The sequence below is a fragment of the Lissotriton vulgaris genome, chromosome 11 (genome assembly GCF_964263255.1).
Source record: "Lissotriton vulgaris chromosome 11, aLisVul1.2, whole genome shotgun sequence".
Lineage (NCBI taxonomy): Eukaryota > Metazoa > Chordata > Amphibia > Caudata > Salamandridae > Lissotriton > Lissotriton vulgaris.
The window spans coordinates 134,283,517-134,299,394 of record NC_141699.1 but is presented as its reverse complement, the minus strand read 5'-3'; the positions used below and the strand labels follow the sequence as shown (position 1 = coordinate 134,299,394).

Genomic DNA, 15,878 nt, shown 5'->3' with positions numbered 1-15,878 from the left:
CAATGGCTGAAACATGTCGACCACTCTGCATTGCGCCACAAGGTAGCCTCACTACTTGGCGTATTTTTAACTCTTGGCACATGGATTTCTGTTTAACCGTTCTTCAGAATCCGTGTAGTTCACTTTTATCACTATCACTTGAGCACTGCACTTGTTTATTAGCATCACTTCAGGATGTACATTGCTGTTATTCATTTTCCACACAAGCACTACTTGGTCGGAAGGAATGACTAGCAAGTCCCATATGACGTAAATTCCACCAGAAGGGTGGTCTGATGGGAATTGCTTTAGCTTTTGTTGTTCACAAATTGCTTGTCTTCGAATCTGTTGTAATTTGTTAGCAACACAACCCTATTTACAAACTCTCACTCACATATGCCTCACGTCCGTCTACAGTCACCAATGTAGTTACACACTGTTTTTGACCTGGTCTGTTTTTTTGTGTGTATAATATTCTTAAGTAAACTTTATAACAGATCCATTTGCACTAGAAACTATGAAAAATTGAGAATATTCCCAACGCTTTTCAGAAGGTGGAATCTTCCTCATCCTACTTCACATGATACCTAACTCCTGACATTGTGACTGAGAAAAGTGTGCACATAAAGTTCCAGTTTCTGCACACACAGAAAAATAATTAGAGGAAACATTGCTAGACACATGGATGCACTCAGGATATTAGCACAGGAATTGGAGTTCACTGGTAGCAGTAGAACTGTTAACGAATGAGTCTGGATGCCAGCACTATAGTGACGCAGATAAAAAGGTTTGGTTACTAGGATAATTTCAAAAATACGATATCCGGCCACCCACTTGCTCCAAGTGCAACCGTGAAAATGAGACTAGACCTTTCACCATGGAGATTGTGCTCACTGCACCCCTCCAGGTCCAGTCCCGGACTCATATCAAGGGAATTGTCTAGGCCTTCACACACACATGCCATATTAGCATAAAGCTGTGGCCAGAATGAAAAAAACAGGATAGCAGATACTCTCAGTTGGGTACTGGGAGTCGGGGTGGGGGGAGTCAGGCCGATTGGTGGGGAGATACAACTGTACACCATGCATGGGACCTTTCGCATCCCAACATTTGACAAAACAATAGACAGCCTTTGCTAAGAGGATCTAACAAAGATGATCACAGTGCAAATCTTCTGTCCCCTGGGTTTGTGAGTTGCATTAACCACAGTAAAGCCAGTATACCTCGGTATAATACCTGCTGCCTTTGTTATAATGTTTTCATAATAAACCAATTAGACCTGTGGCTGTCTAACATAACTTTTCCTAATGAACCAATACTTCCTATAGCTTTTAACTTTAAGATCAATGTTGATTTTTTTAGGTTCGAAACAAAGCCTCACCCAAGAACAAACTGATATAAATCACATTTGGTAATTAATGTGCGAATTAAACTCTAAGCAAATTCCTTCCCAAAGCAGTGCTGTAAATAACGAGAGGCAACGTCTTAATTTACAGTTCACACGAATAGAGGTAACAATTTACTAGCAGAACTGCACCAGTCAATGTCTAAGCCCCCATGTTAGCTATAAACTCCAACAGTGTGAGTAGGGGCACTCCTTTTGCGGAGCAAAGTTGTTGTGAATAAATATCTGACAAAACAATAAAGTCTGTAACGTGTCTATGCAGCATGAACTCCTTACCATACTGAGATCTTATGAAAATGCTTCCAAGTCATTACAGAGGACCACCCCGCAACAGCATTTAAGCAATACTTTTTATTTTAAGTAAAGTTGAGCAAGCAATGTCAATAAAAGAAATGCGCTCAAATGGCCTGCTCCTTTTGACTCCAGGGGGGTTGGGGGAGCAGAGCATCCCTGAGAAGAGACAAGATGCAGTGCAACAAGCGATTCTCCTTAGTATAAATTATGTCTGCACATTGTGCTAGAGGATCTGATTGCATCTGCCATTTCTACAATATCAGTTATTTTGTAATGTTTTTTTCCTGTTTAGGTTTTTTTTCTTGCTGAGCATGTTCTTTTTCCCAGAAATGTCTTAGAGACTAACTTCAGGAGGATTTTTGGAGGATCTTTCTCACCAAAGGTCATGCTCCGTGCTCCAGGGACAAAATCCCTTTGAGACCCTCCTGCCTGGCAATAGGCTTAAGGGTTATCCCGTGCTTCACATCTATGCCTACTACTCATAAGGCTAAGGGCAGTGCTACATAGCTTCTTAATGTATTGAGACAGCTCAACAGGAGGTGCCTGCAGTTATATCTTCTGATATATTGGCAGCCAGTGTCAATTCCTTAATTATGTCATTGTAATTTGCTATTAATTTCCATGTCTTCAACCGTGAGAACTTCTTTTCCACATCGGGCGTTGAACAGAGTAGGATTTAGGGATGACCTTGAGGTACGCCCCAGATTATGTTCTTGGGCTCCGAGGTAAATGGTGGGAGACGGATTCTCTGTGTTTTTCCGGTGATAAAGTATGCGCTCGATATGAGGACGTCCTCGTGCTTCTACTAAGCATCTGCTGAATAAAGAAGTATCTTACACTGATCATCTAATGCATATCAGCTATTCTTTAGTCCCTTACACCATTCCATAGCCTTCGAATCTGGGTATGTAGTAATTATACCATTAACCTTGTGCAATTAATGTTTTGCCCCTAGATGCATTTTAGTTCATGGACCCCATGTTAAAAATTCATTGAGTTGAAAATAAAGAGAGTAGCCTTCTGGAGACCATAAATAGTACAGCCTGGGCACCTCAGTCCCCAACACCAACAGCTGCAGTGAGTCCGTACCAGTGCGTCCCACTCTGAGGGAAATTAAGGCGTGCTGTATGTGCGACGAGTGGCACTTCTTTTTCCTCAGGGCCAGTCCCGGGCAGTGCAAAGTGAACAAATCAGCACCAGCAGCACGCCCATATCGCTGCGTGCTGCGCTGCGCATAATAAGGCGCACTGTATGTGATGGCCCCTCCTCCTCCACAGGGCCTGTCAGGAGCAGTGCAGCCGGGGCAACGCTGTCCCCAACAGGAGCAGCACATCCATATCTACACGTCCCACGCTGTGGGGGTTTCAGGGATGCTATATCAGCAGTCCCTCCGCCACAGGGCCAGTCAGGAGCAGCAAGGGCAACACAGTCCCGACACGAACAGCCACAGCAAATCCGTATCAGCTGTCAGTCTGGTCCAGACCTGAAGCTCCACTTAACCAAGCGGTGATCGCTGACTGCATGAACCAAGATAAAGTAGTTCACATTCAATGTCTGACCCTTGTGAAGGCTCTTCTTTACTTAATAGGATGCCTGGAACATTTTGATAAGAATGCCAGCCCTTCAGCCGGAGCATCTGCCAAATGTTATCATTTGTCTTTATTGTCAAGAAAAAGAGCAACATCCAAGTGTGGCAAGAGGATAGTGGTAGCCCACGCTCCATTAAATACTACTAATTGCATGGAGCTATGTTTATACAGTCTTCCGAGTCATCAATGGTACCACTTGATTAGATTCCGCCTTGATATTGGCCATTTGCTGGTTCTCCTACCCAAAAGAAGCTTGTTGTGGCAAGGACTTGGTTCCCTGTTCTTGTGACTGTATCTACAGAGTCTTTGCTACATTTCTTTTTCGAATTATACAGAGCACCAACGAACGTTAATTCCCCTACTTAAATTACTTAATACCAGAAGATGCAGACCAGCCTTATTTTATTTACAACCAATAGACTCTGTTACGGTGTGCCATACGGTATATAAATTTGTCGCAGTCACAGTAAGGCAGCGTAATCTAGTGGGCAAGTTTGATAGTTCTTTACATTAATTTCTTTAAATAGATAGAAGACAAAACTTCCTGAAATCTGTATTCTCCATCTGAAAGTAATGCTTTGGATGTACAAGCTATTTCAACGACCCGCCGAGATCTATGTATGGACTATATTGTGGTATGTGATTTTACTTGAGGGCCATTTTAATTTTATCTGTAATACTAGCTGAGTGTGCGGGATGGTTTCAAAGCCTCCTTTTAGAAATTTTAGACTTTGTGACCTAATTGCCTGGTTGCACAATGTTGCCATTGGTTCCTGTTCTTTGCGTATTTCACATGGACTATTGACCGAATGTCTTACATGTTTGAATGCTGCTCATTACTCCTAATTGTATTGTGATCTATTTAATGCAGATTTTTTGTATGAATTGTACTGAATTCTTTAATGTTTTTTAGCCAAATACAGATTTACTGGTGATGATGATAATCTAGCACAGATACTGGGACACACATTAGTACCTAGCAGGGTGTGTTCCAAGGCAACAATAAAACAAAATTACATTTAATATTTTTATTATTTTTCAAGCGGATACTTGCATGACAAGCTCAAACAATGATGAATTGATAATTAATTGATCTACAGAAATCTAAAAGTAGATTGGTCACATGATTCGTGGCAAAGACATGCACTCATTTTCTCTGCTGTGCATTTGATAATCTGATTTTTAAAAGTCTATTTCCTTTCAACAGAAAGTTATTCAGAGACTTCTGGTCGCTCTTATGTGTATTTCTGCTCCAGTAATGATCTTTGGGAAACCTATCTACCTGTACTGGCTTCACAATAGAGGCCCAGGAATTGGAATGTATGGAGTAAGTATTTTTATTTTAAAACCTTGACATGCTTTTTATACATATATATATTCTTAAATGTACAGTCAGGCATGTGAGTGCTTTGAATGCTTCATTTGTAACTTAAACTTTATCTTTCATTTGCACATTTATAACTTCTAGGTTGGTTGTTATGAGTGTGTGTCTTCAATAGTGCTTCTGAGGCTATGGCTATGCCTCACTGGTCTGGGGGGGGGGGGGGGTTGCTTTTGTTCCTCTTCAAAGGGGAACATGACCTGGCAGAGTAGGACCAAGGCTGATTTGCATAAGGTTATTGTCTATCAGTTGTTTCACACTGAGCAAAAACACAATAGACTGCAATGTGGTGGAAAAAAAATACTAGTGGCTGAGAAAAATTGCTTTTCTGATTTGTTAATAACTTTGAAACGTTTGAAGACTATAAAATATACTGGGGTGAGAAGGTTGTTGTTGTACTGTCTGCATTTGTAAGATTAGTATCCAAGCAATCTGATTTGCAGGCTACAACTTTGTTTTTAAGGCTTCCATTATGCAGTGACTGGGATTAGCTAAACGTTTTCGCTTCCTTTTTCCAGAAGAAAATTTTAAGCGGTATAGAAAGAAAGAGAGTATTGCTAACCCTAGGAATGATGTGGGGATTATTACAGATGGACAAATAGTCTCCTGCAAAAGCACAGTTTATTTTTTCTGGCTATCCCTAGATGCACATGAAGAAACTGTAGAGAAGGCCTCTCCTATATTTTGCATCAATGCATCGGAGGATGTAGCTAAAAATTCAACAACACAAAACAATGTGTGTAGGGTAGGAGCTACATATCTAATATAAGGTGTGGTAGAATCATAAAAACAGAGCTTCTCCTCTTATTAAAGAAAAGCAGTTTTGACTTGCACGATCTGTGGATTTGAAAGGAGATAAGTGGATCCTGAGAACACCATTGCCTCATCACCACACAGTGCACAATCAAAAGGCTGGGCTCTGTGGGCTTAGAGTCGACAGGAGATTTGGATGTAGGGATGGTCTTGTTTGCTTGGGAGTGAGCTCAGTCAAGTGGATCTGGAAGATTAAAGGATACAGATCAGGATCAGATGTATGGCAGTTGAAAAACTTTATGGCGATTAACATTGTAGGAGCCCAGATGTCAAGTCAGGATGGCGTAAAGTGACTTTTTGATAGGGAAGGGGTTCTGGGTGACATGGAAGTTCTTATAGACCAATCTGTGTTAAAAGGAATTGATGGGTTTTTATATGAGGATATTAAGTAAGGTTGGTATGCAAAGGTGATCTCATACGGAGGTAAGAAATAGTAATGTGGTTTCCATTTACTGGCGGCTATTCAATGATATAGTTTACCAGTAACCTGCAAGTGAATCAAGGATTTAAGTGACCGGGATGGAAGGTGAGGACTTATTGTTCCGATAGAGAACAGGGTAACTGTCTCCTTTGGCTTTGGTGAAGATGAATAACTCCAGCTGCATTTTAGAATTAAAAACCATGGGGCTTATTTATAGATTAGTGGTAAGGACTGCGGCCCCTGCCAAGTCTTAAGAAATATTTACAACAAGGGGTGGTGAGGGACAGAGTCTCTGAATTAAGCAGAAAGCTCTCACCCAGTCAAGAGATCAGGGCTAGATCCAACACCGTTTTTTAGCTCACTGCACCATCCCAGTTTCAGAACCTGGCTGTATGCAAATTAGTCTGTTCCTGTCCCAGTGCATGATGGGAACAGGGCAAACCAAACTACAAAAGCCAATTCTGGTGAAGAATTGGCTTGGTAGTTTAGTCTGCCCTGTTCCCATGATGCACTGGGCCAGGGACAGACTGATTTGCATATAGCCAGGTTCTGAGCTGGGATGGGGCAGTGAGATAAATAACGGTGATGGATCAAGCCCTGATCTTTGGACTGGGTAAGAGTGGTCTGTTTAACTCAGACACTCTGTTCATCACCACCCCCTTTTTTGTAAATCGTTTTTGGCCACTATAGGTGTGGCAGGGTATACTCAGACATGAGTCCCTTTCTCACTACTCCATCAGGATTCAAGCAAGCCGGGCCGAAGAAGGCTGAAATGCCAGAAACCGGTCCCCGGTAGCTTGTCTCCTTTCTGGTGAAGAATTGGCTTGGTAGTTTAGTCTGCCCTGTTCCCATGATGCACTGGGCCAGGGACAGACTGATTTGCATATAGCCAGGTTCTGAGCTGGGATGGGGCAGTGAGATAAATAACGGTGATGGATCAAGCCCTGATCTTTGGACTGGGTAAGAGTGGTCTGTTTAACTCAGACACTCTGTTCATCACCACCCCCTTTTTTGTAAATCGTTTTTGGCCACTATAGGTGTGGCAGGGTATACTCAGACATGAGTCCCTTTCTCACTACTCCATCAGGATTCAAGCAAGCCGGGCCGAAGAAGGCTGAAATGCCAGAAACCGGTCCCCGGTAGCTTGTCTCCTTTCTGGTGAAGAATTGGCTTGGTAGTTTAGTCTGCCCTGTTCCCATGATGCACTGGGCCAGGGACAGACTGATTTGCATATAGCCAGGTTCTGAGCTGGGATGGGGCAGTGAGATAAATAACGGTGATGGATCAAGCCCTGATCTTTGGACTGGGTAAGAGTGGTCTGTTTAACTCAGACACTCTGTTCATCACCACCCCCTTTTTTGTAAATCGTTTTTGGCCACTATAGGTGTGGCAGGGTATACTCAGACATGAGTCCCTTTCTCACTACTCCATCAGGATTCAAGCAAGCCGGGCCGAAGAAGGCTGAAATGCCAGAAACCGGTCCCCGGTAGCTTGTCTCCTTTCTGGTGAAGAATTGGCTTGGTAGTTTAGTCTGCCCTGTTCCCATGATGCACTGGGCCAGGGACAGACTGATTTGCATATAGCCAGGTTCTGAGCTGGGATGGGGCAGTGAGATAAATAACGGTGATGGATCAAGCCCTGATCTTTGGACTGGGTAAGAGTGGTCTGTTTAACTCAGACACTCTGTTCATCACCACCCCCTTTTTTGTAAGTCTTAAGAAATGGCAGCTGGCTTGGCTGTCATTTTTTAATTTGGTGACGGGTACTCCGTCAGTGTGACGGAGTCATTTACTTTGTTGCCCTGACGGACTTATGTTCTGCCCGCCAAAATATAAATGGGCCTGCATGTCTGAATTCCTTGCATAGAGCAAAGCAATGCCCTTTCTGGCAGGGACTCTACATATGAAGTCCTTTAACTTTGTGTGCTTTGACAAGTCTGTGGTCTGGCTTTCTGAAGATTGACCTCCTACAAGAAAAGCTGTTGGCCATCCTCTTGTCTCTTTTATTTTTGGCAGAGCCTCTAGAAGGCTTGAGAGCCAATTCCACCAGGGCTTAGGCTGCTGTACCACTGCATTGGTACATAGATTGCCTATCTGGACATCTCCCTAGCTGTGATGCGAACATCAGTTTATAAGTTACCTAAGAACTACTGCCTTGACAGCCAGTCTGACAAGAATGCCCTTTTGCACGCTTGTCCCTGCAAGGCCTTTTGGTTTCAGTCCACTCCACAAACCCTTGACCATGTGCCCAATCCTTCCCCTGCAGCCCCCACGACCTGAGAATATTTCTACACCTTGCCTTTAGATGTCAGCAGTGGGGTCTGTGTGTAGGAAATGGCTAGGGTGCCCAGCCCTCATGGCCCAGAACTCTCAGAGCACACTGTCTGTCTGTGCATAGTTTGATCTGGGTGCCCCCCAGAACCCGTTATTCATGGTAATCTGTAGAGCACTGTGGGCATAGGGCCTGGTATTTGGCCAATCACTTCACTCATTTTGCCTTTCTGTCATTTATCTCCCAGCCCTCAGTGCTCGTTGGGCAATTGGTGCTTCATATGTGATAGAGGCTTAAAGCCACAGAGTTCTTACCTTAGAATACTCTTCAGATGTCAGAATGGATCCAGAACATTCTGAGCAGTACCCCTGTGTGCCAGTAGGTGGTGTCATTCGGCGCAGCTTCAGTGGCATCTGTGTCGGAAATTACGTGTTCAGTACCTATATAGGGGCCATCCCCGCATGCTGATGCAAGTTCTTTCCTTTACGCACCAGAAGCATGGATCAGTGAAAAGCTACGCTCAGTCGCTTTTTGGCAGTTTTTTTCTCTACTTTTTGTCAGACTTTTTTTGAGAGATTTGCTCTACTGGTGTGACAGGTAGTCCCAAAAGAAAGCGGCTGGTTTCAAACTATGTGGTGCCTGTCAAAGGCAGATGTCTGTGATGGACCATTACTTGTTCAGTCTGTGGTGCTTGGAGAGGGACCACGACTCAAAGACCTGCGAGGACTGCTGCGCCATGCTCTCGAAAGCGCTGAGGGAGCGATCCCTCAAGCTCCTTGCCCCCTGGCTTTGGATGACCCCGCGATGCTCAATGCCCCGGTCCACAGAAGCTCCCAGGACAGCTCGCAGAGCCGCTCCTGGCTGTCATTTGGTTTGAAGTCGTCTGGTAAGTCCCACCACAAGAGGAAATTTAAGAAGTGAAAGAGGTCTTCAACATTGACGTGCCCGTCAAAGTCTTCTGCTAGGCACAGGAGCATTGGCACTCCAGGCCTCATGCTTCATTTGAGCATGAGTCAGGGTCCACTCCATGCTTCTCTGACTTTTTCAGAGTGACGCCTTCCCAGTTAAAAGAATGTTATGAGGCCAGCAACTCAAAGTTGGGTGGCTTGTCCCTTCTGGAGCGCCTTTGGGCCCCATGGGCTCTAAGGGGCCCACACTGAATCCTTGTCAGCTGGTGTGCCCACTGCACCAGTCGAGGCCCATGGATCCAGTGTTGGTTATGGAGTGGAGATGCCTGTGAGACCGAGACCTTCCTCAGTGCCAGCTCCAGGGCTGGTGCCACCAATACCCAATGGCAGTTCCATCCCATCATCATTTCCAAATCTGACATAGAGACGGACGGGCGTGATTTGACGGAGACTGGGACCATGCCCTCTGGGCCAAAGTCTTTTTTTTTTTTCGACAGGCCTGGGGGAGAGAGGCAGTACAGAGGGTCTGGGGTCCCTTATGGATAACGGCATCCTCTAGATGACACTGAGGACAACTGGTAGGAGGAAGTGGTAGATGCCACAGGACACTGGCCTGGTCTTACCCCCTACCGTGGCTACAATGGAAGGGCCCTCATTCGCAATGGTGGTACGTAGGACGGCTGAGGTCTTGGACCTTCAGTTTCCCTTAGTGGCAGTGAGGACGACCGTCTTGACAAAAGTTCTTCAGCCGTGAGTCACCCATGCAAACTGTTACTCCCCCTTAATGAAGCCCATACCAATGTCATACTCTGAGCTTGGTCCAAGCCATGCACATGGGCTCCTGTGCATAGGACAATTGCCCGGTGCCATCACCCTGCTCCTGGGGACCCCAGTTTCTTTACCCATCACCCAACCCCAGAGAGCTTGGTAGTCTGACTGATTTCCACTGAATGTATTAAATTGGCTGACCGCACTTACAAAGACAGGAGAATCGACTCCGGGGATTGTAGGGGTGTTCTGCTCATGCTGGGTCATCCCCACACTTATAACCAAGCACCCTGCCCTCAGGACTAAGTGCAGTGACCTTGGATATAAGGAAACTTATATCTGTCATCAGAGGTGAAAGTAGCAACTCACGCAGGCTGTGATAGTAGGCCTGTAGTCACAGTTTAAGTGGACTCCCACAGGTGGCACAATCATGCTGCAGCCAATGGGAGACTCCTGGCATACCAATGTCCTGGGTACCATAATACCATATACTAGGGACTTAACAAGGGTACACCACTAGCCAATTGTGAAGGTAGCAAAGTTCTTGCAATAGGCAATTTTGGGGAGAGTTGCTGGGGTTCTGATTAGCAGGATCCTAGCAGACTAGGTCAAAAACACACCGACACTGTTAGACCTGTCCGCCCTTTGGGTGGTCCCTCCTATGATTTATTTATTTTTGTCCCCTTTTTGCCCCTCAAGCCTTCCATTTTTGATGTCCAATAAAAATGTTAGGTGTTGACCTGGGGGTTAGGTACTCCTTGACCCCATGGTTCCTCATAGGCATAGAAATCCTTCCTTTTCTGAGGGCAAGCCTAGTTACCTAAAATGGTGGCCAGTAACTGCCATAACGGTTACGTCAGGAAAGAGACCCATAGGATAGCATGGGGAGGCTCTAGAACCTTCCAGCTGGTTCTAGTAGCCTGAGGCCTGCCTATAAAAAGGCCAGTGTGAGGTCGGCCATTTTGTAGTGACCAGTGTCTTGCTGTGGGGAGTCTAGTCAGGAGCTTAGGCAACTGAGAAGGGAGATTGGTGCGCAAAACGGGGGTTTGACTGTCCTTCAGGGTTGCTTCCCCTCACTGCAGATGCCATCCCCTATGAGCTTATCTAGCCCTGTTTTTCCCCCCCTTAGTTAATTGAGGCATTTCATTCCTCTTCGTGAATTTGATCAGGACTCTAGCTGAGGTGAGAGGGCATACGACTTGGCAGTCGGAGGGGTGTCACAACCTCCAGGAAGGGACTTCAATTCTTGCCTTTTCATCCTCACCCTGGTTGTGCGGCCGTCTGTAGGCCTCTGCTGCCTGACTTCTGGCTGACCTGTCGGAAGCCCTTACCCCCCCCCCCCTCCACCACCCCCCCCCCCCCCCAATCCCCCGGGGGTCTGCCCTATCAGTACAGGTTCTAGGGCATTACTGCAGACCCCGGCTTTACCGGCGCACCAGGCTCAGTCGTACCTTTCTGTCCCAGGCCCCTGCAGCGTGTGGAAAAGGAGCGGCGCTGTGGCCGCCAGTCTGCCAGGGTCCGCTGAGGTGAACCTGAAGGGGGCCGGCGTGTGAAGCAAGTGCTGATTCCGCCAACTACAAGGAAGTCAGAGGTGAGGCCAAGTAAAGTCCCGCCCAGCCTTGACGAGAGAGAGCGTCCGGGAGAAAAGGGGCGGAATCGAAGGAGTCCGACCTGAACGAGTTCCCCGCCCCGAGGGAGGTTCTGTCTACACTACAGTGCTGAGGTGAGAGAGAGAGATTAACCAGCGGAGGCGAGTGAATTGCTCTCAGGAAGCTTAGCGGCTAGGAGCCCCCCCTTTTTCCTGAGCAGAGCGGAAGAAAAGAAGACCTTGGTGCATGTAATTACGGGGACGCTGTTAATGCCGAAGTAAGTTGGGTTGTTGAGAGAGGTTGTGCATAAGAACTCTGCGGGGCCGATAATTTAAACGTCCTCTCTAGACTCATCGGGGAAGAGTGTGTGAAGGCCTTGGGGACTAGAGACAGAAAAGTTAAACTGCGGGTGGAAAACGGGGTTTGAAAGGAACGAAGGATTTAGGACCCGCTCTGAACTGGCTGAAACTAATTGAAAACTGGGGTTTGGCAAGTTAATGAGTGGGACATGTTAGCATGCTAAAGTAAAAGTGCAATTAATTCCTTGAGAGAATTTTGCCTCGCTATTTTGTCAAATTCATATGCATAATCTGCCTTCCCAACAGTTTATTTGTCTGTATAGATTGTTAAACTGAACTTGAACTTGTTTTCCTTACTAAGGTGGGGTGGGGGGGGGGGGGGGGAGGTGCGGGGGGCAATGTAATGAATTCCTGTTGTAGCTAATCTACTTCCCCTGTTATAAAAAGTGCTTACTGGAAACCTTTTGCATGGATACTTTGCACTAATGAAACAATGTAATCTACTGCATTTATAGGCGCTGCTTTGTAGACCGAAGATATAACCAAATGCTTGACTTAAACTGAGAGATATTCTGCTGTTTTAATTTTTAATCTCCTATATCTGCTCCTAATGTTTCAATGAATGTACAATTTTAAATTACTGCTGGGGGTGTGATTAAGCAGGATTCCCTAGTGGGTTTGGAGCTTTTGGCTCTAATTAAAAATAGGAGACAGGAATGTAATTGGTGAAATGTATGTAAAGATGATATGCTACTACATATGCAACTAAGAGAAATTTTAAGAAGAGATAAAGCTTTTCTTACTGTTAAAAACACGGTGTAGTGTCATTTTTGGGTGGACGTGCGCTGAATTAATGTGCGAGTGTGGCGCAGGTACTTCAGACAGCCTAGGAGTTAGATCTTACCGCTTGAGCCAGGCTACCCTAGATGGACTGGTAGCACCAGGTCCAACAGACACCAAGCAAAAAGTGGGAGTAACCATAAAAGCAGATCCTACCTTTATACAGAATGTTTGTGGAGCATGAATTCCTGTTTAGCATGAGCAGCACTCTGTTTATGACAGTCCTGTTAAAGTCTCATCAATTGCAGGTCTCTGTAATCAAATCGCAGCTGGTAGAGAACTGGCAACACGTCTTCACTTAATCCCACTTTTGGGAGGAGATGTGATGTTTGCAGGAGCAGCCATAGTCGGGCCAGGCACAAATCTATTGCGAGAGAACACAGCGGGGTCTTCTGTCCAAAAGAGAGTTCAAAGAATTCTCCAACTCAACAGTCATAGAGAACACCATCCACCCCACCCAAGAACTCTGCAACCCTCTTGCAGACTACTTCCACAGCAAGATCACCTTCATCCCCGACGACCTCAACCACCCAGCGAACACCCACCAAACCATCACCACCTGGTCACCACTCACTGCCCTCACCACCTCAGCCATCATGTCTTCCATCCACTTCGGGGTGCCCACTGACCCTTGCCGCCGCCACCACCTCTACAACCTCCCAACGAACCCTATCAGTACGCAACTCACCAGCATCCTCAACACCTCCATCTCCACAGCAATCTTTTCGGACAAATGGAAACACGCAGACATCAGACCCCTCCTAAAGAACGCCTCCGCTGACCCCAACGATCTAAAAAATTATCGTCCGATCTCCCTGCTCCCCTACCCGGTTCTCAAACGCCATCAACCAGCAGCTCACTGAAATCTTGGAGCAAAACCACCTACTGGATGCCAGTCAGTCAGGATTCAATGCCAACCAAAGCACTGAGACTGCGCTGATCACCACCACTGACAACATCAGAACACTCCTTGACCATGGAGAAACCCTGGTCCTGATTGTCCTCGACCTCTCTGCAGCATTCAACAGTTTCCCACAACACCCTCATCGACAGACTCCACAACATAGGCATACATCAAAACGCCCTCAAGTGGATCACCTCCTACCTCACAGGACGCACATAGAGCATCCGACTGCCTCCCTTCACCTCCACGCCCAAAGACATCATATGTGGTGTACCATTAGGATCATCCACAGCCCAACCCTGTTCAACATCTAAATGATACCCCTCACTGATGTCGTCGGATCCCATGGACTCAACACTGTCTCCTACCCAGGGGACACCCAACTGGTCCTCTTATTCATCGAGGCGCCCTCCAACGCCAAAACCAACTACTGCAACACCATGACCAACATATTAGTCCGCAGAACTGAGACCCACATTGACAGACCATGCATGCAATCTCAGCATCATTCTCAACAGCCAACTGACCATGAAACGACAAGTTAACGCAGGCACATCCTCCTGCTTCCACAGTCTTCGCATGCTTCACAGAATCTTCAGATGGATTCCAACAAACACCAGAGCAACCGTCTCCCATGCCTTCATCACCATCTGCCTCGCCTATGGCAATGCCCTCTATGCTGGCATCTCCACCCATCTCTTCAGACGACTCCAGACCATACAGAACGCTACAGAAAGACTCATCCTGGATCTCCTCAAACAAACACACATCGCCCCCTGAGAAACCTCCACTGGCTCCCCATGCAGAAAGGATGCTAGTTCCAAATCCTCATGCACCCCTACAAAACCCTCCACCTATGCCTGCCTACCTCAACCACCGACAACTTCCACCAGCCTGCTAGACTCCTGCGGTCCTCTTCACTTGCCTTCGCATACACTCCCTTCATCCGTTGCAGCCGCAGTGGTGGCCGCACCTTCTACATCACTGCCATGACCTGGAACGACCTTCTCTTCCAGTTCAATACAGCCCCTTAGCTAGAAGACTTCAGAAAGCAACTCAAGACCTGGCTCTTTGATGGAGACACAGTGACCAGATATCCCTTGGGGTGACAGTGTTGCGCTTTACAAATGCTGTTTGATATATTGATTAATTGGAAATCCACCGACATAAACTTAGGAGTTGAGGGAGTCCCACAGGGCGGTGGATGTTTCTCTCGGCTTCCAACTTATTTCTGGGTACATGGTGATGCATTGCAGCTGAAAGGGTGTTTCACATCGGCAGGTGCACTTCTAGATCACTGCATTTCTCAGTCACAGCAGCATGGTCCGCCACAGCTACACTTGTACTTTTAAGAAATATACAGTGCAGCGTTTACCCAAAGATATCTTGGTCCTCCGAAACCACTTGATAAAAATAGGAAAGCTTGCTTCACACAAAAACTTAAGTTAATGTCTAACAAGTTGGAAAAAGCCATGTTTTTAAAAGTTTACTAAATTGTGACAGAGAAGGCTCTGGCCGCAAGGTGATTGACAGCAGCTGCCCAAAAACACTCCCTCCCTAGGTAGCTCGTAAAACTCTAGGTACATTATCCAAATACGTCTTTTCTGATGTTAAATGGTGATTTGGTTTGTTGATCAGGAGCCTCTGAGAGAAAGGATTCAGACAACCTTCATAAAATGCTTTGTGGACCAGGCAATGTGGTTTATACATACCTATGTTTGACCGGAGGCCAGTGAAGTTTAGGGAACACAGATGAGATCGCCAAACCTCTTTAGATTCAAGGTTAGCCTTGCTGCCAGGTTCTGTATAAGTTGCAGTTGATTCAATGCTTTTGTGGGTATTGCAAGATAGATGTCATTACAGTACTCACGTCCGGGAGATACTAACGCAATCAACATTTTAATATCGGAGGCAGGTAAAAGAAATGTATGATCCACTTCAAGATGCTTAGTTGGTGCAAACAGCTTCTCAACACTTAATTAAGTTTTTCAGCCATGAAGAGATGCCAGTCAAAATGAACACCTGCTATTTTAGTGCACTAACCAGGGAAAGGTATCTCGCCCATTGAGGGAGATCAAAATCTGAGGTTCCAAAAGAACGAATCTCAAAACAGAGTAAGAATCTCAGTTCTCCCTCCATTACATTTAAGCTGGTTAAGTGACATCCACCTCAGCACTTTGAAGGCAGTAATAAAGGTTGTCTGCAATGAGCCTAGATGCCCAGCGATTTTGGCCTGAAACTGCAATATCGGGGAGACTGGTGGTTACCACTCCTGGTGCTCGCATTTCGCTCTCCTCCACCCTCCTTCTCCTGGCAGACTCCAAGAGTAACAGGGTGTTTCTGCTTCTGGCTCTCCTTTGGACAGTCACACCTCCTACATTGTTGGCAGGCTCCTTCCCTCTCTCAAACGTCAGGCT

At 46.1% G+C, this 15,878-nt stretch overlaps 1 protein-coding gene across 2 annotated transcripts in view; it reads left to right on the top strand.

Annotated features, from left to right (window-relative positions):
• ATP6V0A2 (ATPase H+ transporting V0 subunit a2) overlaps positions 1-15,878 on the top strand; it is a 398,498-nt gene that overhangs the window by 337,813 nt on the left and 44,807 nt on the right. For both annotated transcript variants that reach the window (XM_086942902.1, XM_086942903.1), the window contains one exon: positions 4,475-4,594. In XM_086942902.1, coding sequence (XP_086799028.1) covers positions 4,475-4,594 — 120 coding nt within the window. The remainder of the gene's footprint in view (positions 1-4,474; positions 4,595-15,878) is intronic.